General features: G+C 42.0%; 1 protein-coding gene across 2 annotated transcripts in view; it reads right to left on the reverse strand.

The window, feature by feature from the left end:
• Positions 1-12849: 12849 nt before the first annotated feature.
• Positions 12850-17735, reverse strand: part of LOC105096833 (TLE family member 1, transcriptional corepressor) — an 81295-nt gene continuing 76409 nt past the window's right edge. For both annotated transcript variants that reach the window (XM_031449940.2, XM_031449939.2), the window contains exons 17-20: positions 16057-16204; positions 14540-14690; positions 13582-13658; positions 12850-13439 (exon numbers count right to left, since the gene is read on the reverse strand). In XM_031449940.2, coding sequence (XP_031305800.1) covers positions 13332-13439; positions 13582-13658; positions 14540-14690; positions 16057-16204 — 484 coding nt within the window. In that variant the 3' untranslated portion in view covers positions 12850-13331. The remainder of the gene's footprint in view (positions 13440-13581; positions 13659-14539; positions 14691-16056; positions 16205-17735) is intronic.

The raw sequence follows: 17735 nt of genomic DNA on the forward strand, positions 1-17735 counted from the left end.
ATGTGGCTGGGTGCGGAGACTCGACCCCAGCTTTGCCCAGCCTAGAGTGTCTTCAGTGATCTCAAAGGGTAGTGAAAAATGTCCTACAAATGATTGAAATAGTCAGCTTTTATTTACTTTAGTTACATATATATGCCGTAAGGGAGGGCTTTAAAAAAAAAAACACAAACGAATAGAACTTTCCACTGGTGCCCTGAAGCACATGGGGTAACCACAGGCCCCCTCAGTAGTTGCAACACTCAGCACGAGCAGATACTATGTTCTCCCATTTTATCTTTTGAGTATTTTCCCTTTCTGTATGTGCCACAACCTGAAGAAGATTGGGAAATACTGATTTAAAACACTGAGTGGGAGTCAAAAGTCAGACCAGGCCTTCATGGCTTTTCTCTGACTCCTCTTGGATGGGCCCCAGGGCATCCTCCCAGCCTCTACCGTCAGTCCTGTCCCTCTCCCTTGGAGACTCCTCCCCTCTTTCAGCTCTGCATCTTATATGGGACAGGGTTATACTTAGGTTTGCAGTTGCTACCTGGAGAAAGGGGTGAAGGGAGGGACGTCAGTAAAATCACTGATCCCCGTGTGCATGTAGGCTGATGTCCTTCTCCCTGGTTGCTGTGAGTCAGCATGAAGACTACTCCAGGGGCAGTTAATTAGGAAGTGAAGAACCCTAATCAGGAGTGCATACTCCAGATTCTGTAAATCCTTCAAATGTTATCCAAATCCACATCAAATGTTCCTTAATTAGCATAGAGATGTTAGGTTTAAGTTTTCCATTGGGGAAATAGCTGTTTGTTTTCAAGCTATCTGGTTGGCTAGAATGATTATGCGTGTATCACCATCCTGCGGGAACAAAGCAGTCAGCACTGGAGGGCCTGTAGCCCAACAACTTCAGAGCAGCCCCCAGTTCCAGAATACCCTGTGGTCCTGGATGGACCTGTTTGCCTAACCCAGCTAGAAGACGTGCTGATCGCTCCAGGCAGAGTGCTGCTCACAATGCCCACGAGGACAGAGAACAGGAGCTGCACCAAGCCTAGAGGAAAGGTTGTGTAATTCTGAACCTGTTGTCTTACAGAAGCCAGTAAACAATGAGACTAGCTTCTGTTTTTAACAGATCCCCTGTTTCAGCTACCTGCTGCTGTGTGATGAACCACCCCAAATGTAGTAGTGTGAAGTAATGATTTATTAATTTTTTAAATTGACGTATAGTCGATTTACAATATTGTGTTAGTCTCTATACAGCATCGTGATTCGGTTATACACACACATATACACACGTTCTTATTCTTTTTCATTACAGTTTACTGTAAGATATTGAATATAGTTTCCTGTGCTATACAGAAGGACCTTGTTGTTTGTCTATTTTATATATAGTAGTATCTGCAAATCCCAAACTCCCAATCTATCCCTCCCTTCTCTTTCCCCTTGGTAACTATAGTTTGTTTTCTGTCTGTGAGTCTGTTTCTGTTTTGTAAATAAGTTCATTTGTGTCATTTTTTTAGATTCCATATGGTATTTTTCTGTCTCTTTCTGGCTTACTTCACTTAGTATGACATTCTCCAGGTCCATCTATGTTGCTGCAGATGGCGTTATTTTATTCTTTTTATGGCTGAGTAGTATTCCATTGTATCAACTTCCATTATATACCACAACTTCTTTATCCAGTCATTGGTCAGTGGACATTTAGGCTGTTTCCATGTCTTGGCTGTTGTAAATAGTGCTGCTATGAACGCTGGGGTGCATGTATCTTTTCAAATTAGAGTATTTTCCAGATATATGCTGAGGAGTGGCATTGCTGGATCATATGGTAAGTCCATTTGTAGTTTTTTAAGGAATACTATTTTCCATAGTGGCTGCACCAAATTACATTCCCACCAACAGTGTGGTCTCCACACCCTCTCTAGCATTTATCCTTTGTGGCCTTTTTAATGATGGCCATTCTGATAAGTGTGATGTAATACCTCATGGTAGTTTTGATTTGCATTTCTCTGATAATTAGCAATATTGAACACCTTTTCGTGTTCCTGTTGGCCATCTGTATGTCTTCATTGGAAAAATGTCTCTTTAGTTCTAATACACATTTTTCAATTAGGTTTTTTTATTGTTTATGTTTTTTTGTTATTTAATTGTATGAGATATTTGTATATTCTGGAAATTTAGCCCTGTCAGTTGCATCATCTGCAAATATTTTTCTCTCATTCCATAGGTTGTCTTTTCATTTTATTTATGGTTTCCTTTGCTACAGAAGATTATAACTTTAATTAGGTCCTGTTTGTTTATTTTTGCTTTTATTTCAATTGCCTTAGTAGATGGACCTAGGAAAACATTGCTACAATTTATGTCATAATATTTTGCCTATGTGCTTTTCTAGGAGACTTATGGTGTCTTGTCTTATGTTTAAGTCTTTATGCCATTTTGAGTTCATTTTTGTGTGTGGTGTGAGGGAGTGTTCTCACTTCACTGATTTACATGTGGCTGTCAAACTTTCTCAACACCACTTGTCAAAGAGATTGTCTTTTCTCCACTGTATATTCTTGCCTCCTTTGTCAAAGATCAACCAACCATAGATGTGCTGGTTGATCTCTGGGCTACTTTGTTCCATTGATCCCTGTGTTTGTTTTTATGCCAGTACCACATTGTTTTGCTTACTGTATCTCCGTAGTATCGTCTGAAGTCTGGAAGGGTTATTCCTTCAGCATCATTCTTTTTCTTCAGTATTGCTTTGGCAACTCTGGGTCTTTTGTGATTCCATATAAATTTTAAGATTATTTGTTCTCGTTCTGTGAAGAATGTCCTGGGTATTCAATAAATGTGAACCATAGTGTGATTATGTCCCTCAAGTAGCACCTACCAGAGTTACCTGCACGTAGTACATGTTTCTTGAAGCAATAGCTTTCTACACAAATGATGTATCCTCTTACTTTCCGCATATTTTAAAGGCATATTATTATCTGTTTTGTCAGACTGAGCAAATTTGGTGTTTGGGGCCTGTCCACATGTTGATATTTATCGCTAACATTTCAAACATTGCATTTTAAAAAGTCAAGTCTAGTGGTTTTAGGTAGCAAATGCTCCCGCTGTCCTGGATGCAGAGAAGATTTTCTATTCAGGCTGAAAAAAAAAAAAACCAAAACCAACTGGTTTCCTTTTCCTTTCTTGTTATGGAGTGTGATCCAGATATGCATTTGCTCCGGGATTCTACTGGTGATTAAATTAACATTATGGTTCAATAAAAAGTGCATCAAGCAGTGTCACTTATACATGACTACATATCACTATGGTTTTCTATTTAAAGTTCGAAATAAAAGTATAACTCAGTACTGACTTTGGGGTTTACTCTAATGTTTTTATCAACTCTGTAGTTTTATTTGATTGGCATTCATTTCATCTGTGATTTTCCTCACAGGCTAGAATTATTGAAATGTTGATCTGAATGACTTTGAAGATTTCAACTACTGGCAAATTAGAGAATTTTAATTCCTGAAGCCGAAATAGCCATAAACCGGAGCAGCTCAGAATATACACAGTGATGACAAGAGAATCTTGTGAAACAGCCTATGGAAACGCCGGGAGAAAATTTTCTCATTCTAGTAAGATAGTCACTGATACTTTTGTGACTGTGCCAAGAAGCTATTCCACAAGTTCTCGCACTTACGCAAGGCAAGACATTTAATAACCTGCTTTTGAACAGCTGTCAATTGCTGACATAAGGAACCACACACTGCATACAATGAAATTCCTGTTTAAATCAAATCAAAGGCTTATTTATACACCTTTCTGTATCTCCCAGCCTAACTCAAAGAAATCATACGTGCATCAAGGGCTTTAGACAAGCCAGGTGGGATGTCAGCCTCGCCCACTGCACAGTCAATCTGAGGAAAGAAAGAAGACAAAGAAGAGCAGAGAAGGAGGTAAGTTTTATGTTTTTTTAGCTTGTGAAAATATTCGCTAACTGATGATTGATCTTAATGTTTCCCTGCCCCCAGGAGGGGGAGAGAGGCCAGCACCAAAATCCACGTCAGCACTTTCCTTGTGTGAGTCATTTAACCAACCAACTCCTCAACACCTCGCCCTCAGAAAACGTGTTGAGTTGTGGCTAATGGGAAGGAAAGCTCCCCTCAGCTATGGATGCTAAGAGGAACGTGGCTGACGAGGGCAGTGTGGTCCCCGGTGGGGTTTGTGGTACAGGGATATTGCTCTACAGATGGGTTTTATCAGTCAGGTAGGTTTGTGCTAAAAAAAAAACTTCAGTTTATATATTTCATACCACCAATTAATAGGTAGCAACTGATATTTACTAAGGGCAAAGAATCTGTTGAGGTTTAAAACTTAAACTGTGAACATCTAATGAATTTAATCTAAATAATTTAAGTCTAATGTGAGTAGAGGAGCCCAGAGTAGATACGGTACTGAAGTGCATTTTTATTTTAACAAAAGTTGACCAGAAATGCAAAAATTCTTACTGTGAATCGTCCAGCATCTCTACACAGCAACAGTCAGGGCTGAAGTCACTTTGAAGCACTGTCTTCCTTTTAAAGAGTCCCTTCTGCTACTAATTTTTCCACATTACTGAAAAATAACCATCCCCTGTTGAAATGTCCAGTTGAACTGCGGCCGTGACGAAGCATTTTTTGACAGTATTTCCCTTTCCTTTAGGGGATTCAGCTCCACAGATGCTAGGGACAGCCTAGAACTTTTCAATTACTTAGATGTGTATCCTTAAATTTCCAGCTATTTCATCCTAAGAGTCAACATCTTCTGGAAGGCAAATCTGAAAGGATATGAATTAGTACACGATGTGACCAAATGTTGTGGCACTACTGCATGAAAAACAGCACTAACATTTACATTCTATGCACTGAAGGTATGAAAAGTCCACATATTCCAAGTGTCAAAATATCTGATATAATAAATGATCAGTAGGAAACGTTCATCATGCTGCTAAGAATTAGTCCAGAAATTAGAAAAACAAACATGGTAGATAAGGTTTGTACCTTGACAAAGTGGCTGTGATGGAAAGCAATAATTATCACCTGGATCATATTCCTGAATTGTTATTTGTCTGGTGAAAGGTTAGGACAGACTTCTTGGCTGGGTGAATTCTATTGTATTCACTCTTCAATAAAAGTCTTTCCAGCCAATGATATGTCACAGGATTGTACAAATTGGCATTTGAGGATATGAAAAGGATGCCTGCTACCTAGAGAGGCACATGAGTTTACTGTCAGTTGCTGGCTTTTCTGATCCTGTTTCCATGGAAATTGACTTTAGATCAGTGGGGGGAGGGGGAAGTTATGGGTCACGTTATTTCATTATTTCAAATAAGATGTTTGAACCTTTTACCTTCTTTGCACCCATCTGATATTGGTTTCCCTGGTAACAGAATCAGGGATGCCACCCCCACCCCAAGAGCTGAGAGCAGGAACTCTTAACTTATCTCAAAAAAGACAGCACAAAAGGGTAGAGTCGCGGAGGCTATGGTTCCTGGGATCAGCTGAAGGGGTGCAAGAAGAAAAGGAATTGAAAGTAACTTGAAACTTCATAAGGTTAAAAAAAAAAGTATCTTTCATTCAAAATCTAGTCATCCAAGTAAAACAAATATACAGGTGATGGTCTGCCATGGTCTTAAAAACTGCCCTCCCACAGGTCTAAATGCCTCCTCTCTCCACGTCTTAGACCGCTTACTCATGCATTTTCTTATACATCACGCTCACTTGTCTTAGAGGGGAAGACAAAAAGGAAAATTCCAGACTAGGGCTCATGGGTCATTTTTCCCCCCATAGATCAATGTTTTCTTATACCGAGTGACTTGCTTTCCAAGGGACTATAGTTGTTTTTAAAAGGATTTTCACTGCAGAGGGTATGTTAAATGGAGAATGTGGTGGCGCTAAAATGGCTGTCTGCTTAAAAAAATAATATACCATAGGGGAAAGAAAAGAGTGGCCATTAAACTAAACTATTAAGAATGGTTGCACTTTACATTCCAAATGTGAAGTGATGTATCGGGGCTATTACAATTGCAGAGTGCCGTGCAGTGGATTCAGGAGAATGGCCATGTAAATTGAAAAGCAAACTAATGTCTCTTCAAGCTCTGGAAACCACAGAAGGAATTCGCTCCCAAGTGGAAAACTCCAGGCAATCAACCAATGAATCACTCACCCAAAGAACAAGAGCTTTGTCTTTTTCATCAACTGTCTTTTATGCAGAAGTAAGATACGGGTCACTTCATACAATATCAGAGAGAAAGCCAGAAGAGCATAGGTTTCGGCACACAGACCTCACTTGAGTGCTGATGGTTTGTATTATGAAAAGGGGAAACAGTGAGTTCCTTTAATTTTGCCATATGAAACATTCTCATGAAATACTACACCTGAAATGCTCGATAAAAATAGAACTCTTGATTGAGATGCTTGTGTTGGGTGGAGGGAAGAGATTTTTACTTTTATGCAAACAAGAAAGCCAGCTACAGAAATGAAAAATAAGCTTATAGTACATTCACATCCTGTGATCTAATAATCCCATGCTGGAGGTTATACTAAAGAAATAGTTCAAAAGAAAAAAGTTCTATATATGAAGATGCTTAATGCAATCGTGGTTATTAGAGTGAAAAATGTGAAAAATAACCATGCAGCATTGCAGAAGTGGCCTAATGCTGGTGTTATCATTTGATGGAACCAATACATAAAGAACTGAAGATTCTGCAGAAATATGGAAGGGGGGCTTGTATAGTTTCATGTGAAGATCAGAACACCACAGAATGAAATGAGCGCTGTGCTTGTATATGAATGCATGTAGAAAGAGACTTAAGGGAAATACATCAAAAATAGAAATATTAAGATGGAGACGTTTGTGGGATTTTACACTTTATAACCCCTTAATGATACAGGTCTATATAGATATCTATATATATCAAATGAGAGTAATTTGAATTTTGTATCCTTCTCACTTTTCTAAGTGGCTTTGCAAGTTGGCTGTTGCTTACGGTACCAGTTTTGTAGCATAGAGTAAAGCTGGGTTGTTTCACTGGTTATGTCTCTAACTAGACAGAATGAGGAAAATAAGGAAACAGTATTATGCTCTGCTCACAGCAAGGGCGCTGGCCAAATGCATCCAAAAAATGCTGACAATCTGGCAATTAACAGAACAGGTGGAAATAAGCCTTATAGCTCACTCCTTTTGGGTGAAATGCATAGTATAGCCTTTAAAATTGCAAGATACACATGCCACACAAACCCTAAGGGATACTGAAACACATTTTTTTCCTAGAGAGAACGATCTGAATGATCAGTGTTGTAAGGAATGAAGAGTACCCTCCCAACCTAAACTATTAAGTTAAAATCCATTGACCGACACGGTCAGCATCTTTCCCCAGAGCTGAGAGATGCTATGCAGAGTAGACAAACACCAGCTGCCAGTGGACGAATTCAGGACGGAAACAAGTCTGCAGCACCCCTACAAGTGCTGCAAAGCAATTCCAAGTTGCTTTAGAAGCTGCTTTTCCAAAGGGGATGTTTGAGTTTGGTTATTTCTGGGGAAAGATGCCAGTTCAGGGGGTCCTGAACGCAGAGGCCTGACTTCACAAGATCCACAGATGCACTTGAACAAACTAAAGTGGAGTGGCTGACAGTGCCAGTTACTGATGTGCGAGCTTCAGTTCACTCTGAGGCCATCTATCTGCTCACTGCCCAAGGCACTCACAAGTCCCAACCAGCTGGTAAGATCAGTGGTCAACCAAACTGGGACTCAAGGGGCAGCTTCTCCAAGAAAAATGTGACCAGCACCATACCATGTTAAATTCTCAACATTGTTAAAGTCTCAAAAATCGAAAAAAATTCTTAAAAATCTGTTTAAAAATCCTCCAACTTGTTAAATTTGTTAAATTGTTGAATTCTCAAAAAAAAAAAAAAAAGGCATCTCATTTGAACCCTTCAACAACCCTGTGAGGTAGGCATTTTTATTCCAGTTTGGCTGTGGAAGAAAGCTCCTGAGGGACTGAGGAACTTGTCCAAGGCCACACACAAATGATAACAATGAATCATGCCTGGGATCCTTATCTGATCAGTGCGGATCCCAAATGCAGTGATCTCCTAACACTACAGTGCCCCGTTTGCATTCTCATTACAAGTGGGACATTACTCACGCAACTACAGAAAGAATCTTTTCTTTTAAAAAAAAAAATGGTATGGAAGTAGGTTAGAGTTCCCTGCTTTTAACTCATTACTAAGGTTCACCATCATCGTGGTTTTTAAATTACCTTTTTGAGGCCAGCAAAGAATAACAATGGAAAATAATGAACACTCTTAATTATTAAAAACTATGGATTCTTAATATCCAAAATAAAACTCACAAGTGTATACAACAGAAACCTATCTTAAAAAAATTGAACACCCTCTTTAAGTGGCTCAAAGAAGCCCTCAGGGTCTATGAAAGGTTTACTGGGAGTTGTTAACAGGACAGGCATCTTAAGTACGGGGCCAGGGTGATCAATGAGCTGAGTGATTCAGGATCCTTTCAAAGAATGAATTTAAGAGCAAAGCTAATGGGGAAAAGAAACCACTTGTTGCCTGTCATTAGCAAACCTTTTTTAGAGTAAGAACGATGTGGTCAACCTGGGACAAGCTAGCATTGCCATGCTTTGCTGGGGTTAGTCATAAATGGGCCCAATATTTCTGGAAAGCAATTTGGCAGTGAGCAATGTCAAAGATCTGAAATATCACTCTATGTTTGGATGCAGTAATTCCATTTCTTAGGATTCATTCTAAGGAAAAGAGTGGAAATAAGGAAAGAATATGATACATGAACATTTTCTTTACAAGGATTATAATATCTCGATGACTGAAATCGCCTATATGCCTAATAAATGAGAAATGGGCAGTGCCTCACCGCCCACATCCCTTTCCATCACCACCAGCAGACCCTCCCCCAGTGCCCCCTCACCAGAATCATTTCACCTTAGTCACCAGACCAGTGACCACCTTGCCGTGGGCTGAGGCCACCCACTCAATAAATACTGGCTGGCTGACTGAATCTAATACAGTAATTTGAAGAATAAAGACACTCTATAAAGTCAGCAGCATCTTGTTCTACATAGAGTTGAGTATTCCAGTTTCCAAATGATTTCTGACTTTTGATTATGATCATCACCACTCCAATTAAACACTGTGTACATTCTCAAGGCTTCCACTACATTAGGTCATTACGGTAGGTTTTCCAAGCCTTGGGAGACTCACATAACTCACACTGAGCAATAGCTAAGTGAAAAAAAGCAACATTTTTAAGAGCTCAGTTTTGGTTTAGACCTACGATAACATACAGCTTCAAAAGTTAGTTTGGGGAACAGAGACTAATGTTAAGAACAGCAACTTTAAAACAGCATGCCTGGCATTTTATCATCATTTTACTTTTAATTTCAGCCCAAAGCCAAAGAAAACTACAGGCTTGTTCCAGTCTTAATAAGACCACGAATATACTCTAATAGCTGGTAGCTAACGTTGATAGCTCTGCTGTAAAGATTATTGCTCTAGGTGAGCAGTCCTCAACGTGTGGGCTCCTGACCAGCAGTTTCAGAAACAGTGAGGAACTTGTCTGAGAAATGCCGACTCTCAGGTCCCACCTGTCTGGGGCCCAGAAATCTGAATTTTAACTAGTCCTCCTGGTGATTTTGATGCAGATTAAAGTGTGAGAACAACTCCAAAAACCTGAACCCAATTCAGACCAAACCATTGAATGATTTAAGTGCTAGGACAAAAGACATAGCCAGAGAAGCTCTGGATGTCTGGAGAGCGCGTCCCTCTGGGCAGAAAAGCTTCCTCTTGCTCAGGGAAGCCTGTCACGGGGGTGATCTGACAATTTCAATGCCGACAATGAAGAGAAGATATCCTTGAGGAACAATCTGTGCGTCTGCAGCAGTGGAGGGTCTGAAACGTCTTCGCTCGCGCTCAAGCGGACGGCAGAGACAGCAGTCTCGATGGAATTAAACAGCATGCTGAAATGAAGAATTGGACTCCTCTCTCCAATTTGCTGGAAAACTTTTGGGGAAGTCCGTGTGCTGTTAGCAAAAGTGCAGTTTTTAAAATCCCTGTGTGAATGCGTTGGAGCCAGCTGCTCCTTACCAGTCATGGCATCTTCAAAGAATTAACCCATCAAAATCCCCATCTCTGAGCCATGGTGAGAATTATTATAATCTATGTCAAATACGTCCCTATCACCTGCCAAGTCTCAGAAACTTTAAGTATGTTTATTATATTGATGAAATATTTTGTCCTTATTATGAAATAAGTACTAGAAACATCTAGTGATGAAAACGGCATTACAAAACCAGTCTCACTAGGACTTCAGTCTTCACTCAGTAAACCTCAGTTCCATGGAAGAGCTACATGGCAGAAACCTACATTTAAGATGTAAGTAAAGACTGAGTGATAAAAAACCAAGAGTAAATATGTGTAAGATAAAAGATATTAAAAAGGATGGAGGAAAAACAAATTATTTGCATAAATTAAGTCATAAACTAGAGAACACAAACCTATCTGTACATCTATATACACCAGGGTGATACCTAGGGGAAATATGTAGGTTCTAAATATTTCAAATGAAATGAAGAAACCTGGAAAGCTGGGAAAAAAAATCACAGGTCACTCTGAGACTTGAAAGAACACAAGATGCATGTAAAACCTGAATCTGGTTCTACCTCCTGTGAGGCCAGGAGGACACAGCTTCCCTGAGCCTCAGTTACTTAAACAGGGATAATAACAATCATTTCCTGATATTTTTTATATATGAACCTGCCTTGCACAGCTCTCTAGGTGAATCTGAATCTGTTTTGTTGAACCCTAATTTATAATCCATATTCAAGGCGAGAGGTACCCAAACATTCGGCTTACCCAGGTTTCAACAATCATGTTTCCAATCCCCTGAGGGAGAGGAGTGGGGACTCCTGCCTTCAGTTTAGGAAGAAATCTCACATTCATGTCCTGTTTGGGAGACAGCTGGTACTCACAGTCGTGCCGGCAACACCTGATTCTGACCCTCAAGACCCCGAGAGGCAGGCATGACTGTTTCATCATTGCTCCTGTTTTACCAGTGGGGAAACAACTGTCTGGGCAACTCACCAAGATTCCCAACCCCCTGAGCAGAGGGACTGGTTCTACCAGGACCAAGGTTGAGTCTTATCCAGAAGCAGATGGAACTGGTTTAGTCAGATTCAAGAAAATGAATTGATAAGATCTAGAACCTGAGAAGTAGAGAAAGAATATCAGAAGCTTGGGAAACTATAAGGAATGAAGGGAGAGAATGTACCGACAGAAAATAGAACTATTTCTTTAACCCAGAATCCCTTCAAGTATATCCCCCCTTCTCCGTGGGCACCCACTGCCCAGCAAGAGACCACATCTCCCAGTCTCCCATGTGACTAAGTGCCCACCAGCGGACCGGTAATGGAAGTGATGGACAAATTCCTAGTCACCTGCTTGAGAGCACACCCCTTTCTCTACACTCCCACTATTTCCCCCTTCTGGCTGGAAGTGGAGGCCACTGGGGTAACCATGGAAACACAGAGCTGTACCACTGGCCTGGGTCTCTGGGTCCTGGGTGGCTGAGACACAAATCCTTGTGGTTTTGAAGCCACTGTATTGCTGGGTGCTGTTAAAGCAAGGTAACCTCGACCCTACTATTACAGAAAACAAGGCAGTGAGGCAGGGACGGAGAAAGAACAGAAAAAGCAAACATCACATTAAGAAGCCATCAGAGTCTGCAGTACAGAAGCCTACTTCATTGTACAAGGAAGGGATAAGAGAGAAATCAGCTTTTAGTAATTAGGGTTTTGCCATTCGCTTAATGAGAAGAGAAAATATTTAACAAACTGTACATAAACATTATTTTGGCAAAAAGCAAACAAAATGATGTTAAGTGTGTAAAAACAAGGAGGTCTGGATAACAAATGAAAAATATTAAGACAAACTGCCAACAACTCGCTGGATCATAAGAAAACAAGAACATTAAAAAATTCCTTAGGTGCTATTTTTAAACAGCCAGAAAACCTGGCTTAAAATTATTAACCATTATTTTAAAAAATGTTAATAGTAAATAGGTATATAAAGAATGAGTCATGCAGCCTTTTCAGAGGGTATCATGCATGGCAACTTATTAAAAGCCCAGGGTTACAGGTTTCGTCTAATCAAATTAGTCAAAGCCTGTCCACAAAGATAAAGACCACACTAATGACAAGGCGCAAGGGCTGTAGCTGCAGGGAAAGCCTTAATGAGAAGGATGCAGTGGAAGTGCTGGGTGTGGTTGGCGCAAGTCAATTAATATAATAGATCCAATAAGTCTTAATGAGACAAAACCAGCAGTCATCCCACCTTTCTTTTACAGGTTAATAAACTCCACAGCTTTGCGAATATCATCGGTCTTAACACTAAACCCCAGTCCCCTCCATTTCTCGAAATGTGAAGCTTGTGAAGGGAAAGAAGATAGATTTGAAAATGCTGGGCTTTCCTACAGAAAAGAATATTCTGTCTCCCAGTGAATTGCCAAGAAAAAGCACAGCTTTAATTTGTGACCTCGAATCACAAGAGTATCCAAACAAAAGAACGAATCTTGGCGAAGTTATTTTAGCCTCCCAAATGAAACCGTCATTAATAAACCTTCGGTTACTCGTTATTCCTAGTCTTTTGAGTTCCTGGTAACGCAGAAGTGTTAATTAGGTTCTAGTGCAGTGGGAGTCCATGACCAAATATATTTATAAAATATAAAGTGCATTTTAAAACTTCCTTCACAGAAGTCTGAACTTTGTTTATAGAACCCACACCAATGATCCCAAAGCGTCGATTAAAACCAATCAAGAAGAAGTAAAACCGCTTATTGGTACTAAAGCCTTTACTGTAATAAACCAAATATATTTACAATTTATACAAATGTTTAACCTTCAACAAAAATACAAAAAAACATTTCACAAGATGCAAAACCAGGGAACAAATTCATTGGAGACACCACTGCGCTACCACAGGTGGACAGGAGGGGAACCGCAAGGAACAGAAAGGTCGTCCCGGCAGATGACACAGAAGGAAAAGGATGGACTCTGCGTGGGCAGCAGGCTCGGTTCCTTGAGCCCGCAACCCTCGCCCCTCTGTCCACCCGCCTCGGTGCTCCACCTGGTCTAGGTAGATAGGTGACTTTTTCTGTTGATGTGTTTGTCGCCTCTTCTTTGTAGACGCAAAGTAGTTTTGTGTCAAAGTTTGGAAACAGGTTTTTGTGTTTTTTAAAGTTACAACTTTTCTATTTCTACAAATTTAAAACGTTTTGGCCCAATTCAACTATAAACGTTAAACCACGTAATGTTTTCAGTAGATGACTTCATAGACGGTGGCTTTCTTGTCCCCTGAGCCAGTGACTATGTATTTATCATCCACAGAGATGTCACAGCTGAGCACAGACGAGGACTCTTTGGACTGGAAGAGAAAACAATGGATGTGTGTTTAATGTGGAACAGAGATGCCCTGGTGCCCTGGTCTCTCCAAGGCACCCCTGCTTCTGGCATCACCAGGAACGCTATGGTCCAACTGTCATTCTAGATAAGGAACACTGACTTACCTGGAATATACTAGCTCCATAGGGGGTCCGCCAAGCATTGAGGAGGTTATCTTTTCCAGTACTCACAAACCATTTACCTAGAATCAGCAAAGGAACATGTGGTTCACCAGGAGTAGAATTCCTGCTGTACTATGAGCTACTTGGACTTAGGGCATTTTTACTCATAACTGTCATATCCAAGGGGTTGGGCCGTGACATGAGCAGAGAACAGGTTTGGAATCTGGGGTCCACTGTCAACCACGTGTGATCTTGGGTTTAATCAAAGCAGTGGCAGGGACCATGTCAGCCCCATCAGCCACCAGAAACCTGACAGGTAGTTTCACACCCAGCACATGGTCGATCCTCAGTGAATCAATGAAATTGTTTTCCTTTAGTTTCCTTATGATAAAATGGGGACTAGGAAGGATTAAATGACGAATCTAAGTAAAATGGTAGACAGGATATATGCACATAGAATGTGGTCAATATGTGATTACCCACTCATCCACCCATCAGTCTCGTGAACAAATATTTGACTCCCCATGAACGTCTTCCCTCATTATCCTCACGGCAAAGGGTCTGGGTGCAGGTAAATATTCTCTTCTCTGACCATGGGCTCTTCATCCTGGTCAGTCCGTAGCAACTTCCTTTGCTCCTGCCCTTTTCTTCTATAAATCCACCCCCCCGAGCCTCTTCAGCGTGGTAGCCCCCCCACCCACACCCATGACTCTCTCCACTAAAAACAAACGTGTCAAATCTTGTACTGGGCAATTTCATCGCCTGCTGACTTTTCTCAAATTAGGGAAACAGACCGAAACAGACATCACTATGCACTCAGGGACATTTTAAGACAATAGAATTATTGCATCCAGCTGCTTCAAGAACATTTTTTCCAGATATGATCTCTACTATAATTTTTTTTAAAGTATTTTCCATTTGGGCCATCAGCGTCCTCCTGTTTCCTTGCAGCGGAACTCACCACAATACGCGAATTTCAGGGACAGCACGCAGCTCTCGTGGAGATGCAGCTGGTACTTGTCGGGCTTGTTCACGTGGAGAACTTCCACGTTGCTGCTCTCCATGCCCACGGCCAGCCACTCCCCAGTCGGGCAGTAACCAAGGGAGAATATCTACCAGAAGCAGAAGAGGCTCACTGAGCATCTGCCCAATGAACTTAGGAAGTGAACAGACAACAAGAAAAGAGGGGGAAACAAGCAACAACAGGAATCAAGTCCAGACCGTGGTCAAGTCTACGGGAAGGGTGACCCGGCCCAGATAAGTCAAGTATTAAAGACCATTCTGGAACAACTGGGAAAAAGTAAAAACTGTAACACTTGTATCATGGACGATGAAATTAAGAAGTTATTCCTAATAATAATGGTATTCGTGTGTGTTATCTGAAAGGGGTTCCTTGTGTTTTAGATACTAACTGAAATACTTACAGATGAAATGATATGACGTCTGGGATTTACTTTAAAACAATCCAGTGTCTGGGGCAGGGATGCAGATGAGACAAGACTAGTCGTGTGTTGGAAATGTGGAAGCTGGTGATGGGCAGATGGGGTTTACTGTATAATTCTCTGTACTTTCATACATGCTTGAACATTCTCTGTAGTCTTATATATATTTGAAATTTTCCATATGGAGTTAAAAAAAAAAAAAAGGCAGACCAAAAATAGGATCCTACCCATAGTGGGAACAGGGCTGGAACAGGGAAGACTATATAAGAGACTCAACAAAATTTTGACAGGGACATGAAAGTTAGTTGCATGCATAGTTGTTTTCCATTCCTGTCCTATTTTTCTGAGTGGAATTATTTTTATTGCAAAAAAAAAAGTAAGTAAATAAATCATGATAAAAAGAAAAATTCCATCAGAAAGCACTTAAAATGACATGCACTGTTTTTCCCCCAAACAGGCATAGATTCGGATACCCAACATCTAAATAATCTCCACAATCCACAAAGTTGCCATTTTTATATCGTTTCAAGACTCCATAAATCTAGTCAGCCATGAGTCCAATTTCTAAGGATGAGTAATAAAACGGGCATCCACTGAGATACAGCTGCATTTTTCCAAGCTCCCGGACGTAAGCGAAATGAATTAAGTTTCAGAGCTCTTGTGATTTTTCTCCTCTCCTTGCGATACCCTGCATATTTTTTCCAGGTCTCTTTATATGTGAATCACGCAATCATCTCTCACCCCCTCGTAGATGGTGAGAATATGGACAGCAGATCAGACCCTGAATGTTCTTCACGGCATGAATTCCTGAAACGAACTCATACACAAATGAAACCACCAGTGCGTCTTAATCTACAGCATTTTAAAAACCACTCTAAGTGTTTCAGGGTGATGTTTTTGGTCTCTGTGTGTCTGTGTGCATCTCAAATTAAAGCCTGCTCTGTTTGTCTGGTTACCACTCTCCTGGGGGGTAGGGAGGGGAAGGCGGCCACACACAGAGCACCGCCTGGATTCCGGGGAGGGACCAGCTGGTCACCTGCGAGGTGAAGTCGTGCTGCTGCAGCTGCCGCCCTTCGCGCAGGTCCCACGACCGGACCGTGTTGTCCAAGCCGCCCGTCCAGAGCTTGGTGCCATCGTTAGAAATGTCAATACAGCTGGCCCCGTCTGTGTGGCCCTGGAATTGCCTGATAAAACAAACCAGATTGAATAATGATTTCCTGCCAGAGCTCAAGGTAAACACTGTTGTGTTGTTAGTTTTGGAATCGCCGCGTGTGTGTCGTCTCCTCGGTGTCTGCTGATGTGCAAGATCAAACCAACCTTCCCCCGAGGAGGAGGGGAAACAGCACCTGCAGATTTGCTTTTTCTTTTTTCACGATCCAAGCACTAAAGAAACAGAATGCCGTTTTAGGTCGCCACACAGGAGAAGCTAAACACGCGCCTATACCTCTTCTTACAAATCCGTCTAGGTGAAACTCCTCCCAGGTCTGCAAAAGTGTTGAAGTGTTAAAAGAGAGAGAGAGTTAGAAAAGGACAAATACAAAATCCCAAGCACATTCCTTAAAGAAAGAGGGAGGCCTGGCCTTTAACCGCCTGGGCCTGAATCACATTACAAGCTCGGGGCCCAGAAGCACTCCCATTTCCATGAGTGAATAACACAGCGATGCCCTTGTGCCAACAAAGCATGAGCTCATGTATTTACTCAACCTCGCTTTCTCTACTAGAAAGAGCCCCGAGTTAGGAAATCTGGACTCCCAGAAGCACAGGGGCATGCCAGCCTCCTGACTCAGAGGCCGGATTAGAGACAGAGCTGGATGCTGAGACCGACCCCCGGGCAGGCCCTGCCTCGAAGCCGAGCCCTTCAAGGTGAACTTTGGGCTGCAGTCAAAACTCATCGCTCAGAACCAACCAAGGCAGGGCCTGCCGAGGGGAAGCCGGCGGGCAGCGTGGAGGTCGCGGGCCTGGGTCTGCACGCTGAGGAAGCTGGCAGCGGAGTGACCAGAGGCCCCATCAGGATGGCGAGCCAGGCAGAAGCCACATGAGAACAGCTTGGGAATTTCAACACCCAGAGAAAAGTTTCCAGTGCCTCTCCTTCTTCTCATTTCCTGATTCCCACAGAGCTCCAAACTGTAAAGCTGAGCTCGGAATGTAAAGGGCGTGGAAGAGAAAAGCGTACCACGGTTGCCCTGAATTCTGAGACAAAATGACTTTGTACATCTTTCATCTGGAAACTACTCAGAATTTCTACCCTGGTCCTCTCCCCTGTGCACCCCAAGTCTCCCCAACACTGCTGCCGTGCACGTGGCCCTGAAACGTCCCAACCTGCTTCTAAGGCTTCCCCATCCAGGCCTAGAGCAGTCCTGCCCCACCTTCCCAAAGTGTTGCTTGTCTATCTTCAGACAGCTCTTGAAACCCAGGGACCTCCTCTTCATTTCATCTTCTGACTTCTTTCTACCTGTTGGACCCATGAAATACTGTGACTCCTTGATTACCAGTGCCTTTCTCTGCTGACGTACGCGCTTGGTGGGTGCTTCTCCATCCCTCTGACCTAGCTCAGCACGACCAGGAGCCAGGCCAGTCCACACTGGGAGAGAGACGTGTGAAGCATGATCCCGTCATATCCCCGGGGGCGGCGCAGAGCAGGGCTTCAGAGCACACGCGGGACAGCAGGGTGCCTGGGCCCCATCACAGCTCCACCACGAGAACACTGGGATAACA

The sequence above is a fragment of the Camelus dromedarius genome, chromosome 10 (genome assembly GCF_036321535.1).
Source record: "Camelus dromedarius isolate mCamDro1 chromosome 10, mCamDro1.pat, whole genome shotgun sequence".
Classification (NCBI taxonomy): domain Eukaryota; kingdom Metazoa; phylum Chordata; class Mammalia; order Artiodactyla; family Camelidae; genus Camelus; species Camelus dromedarius.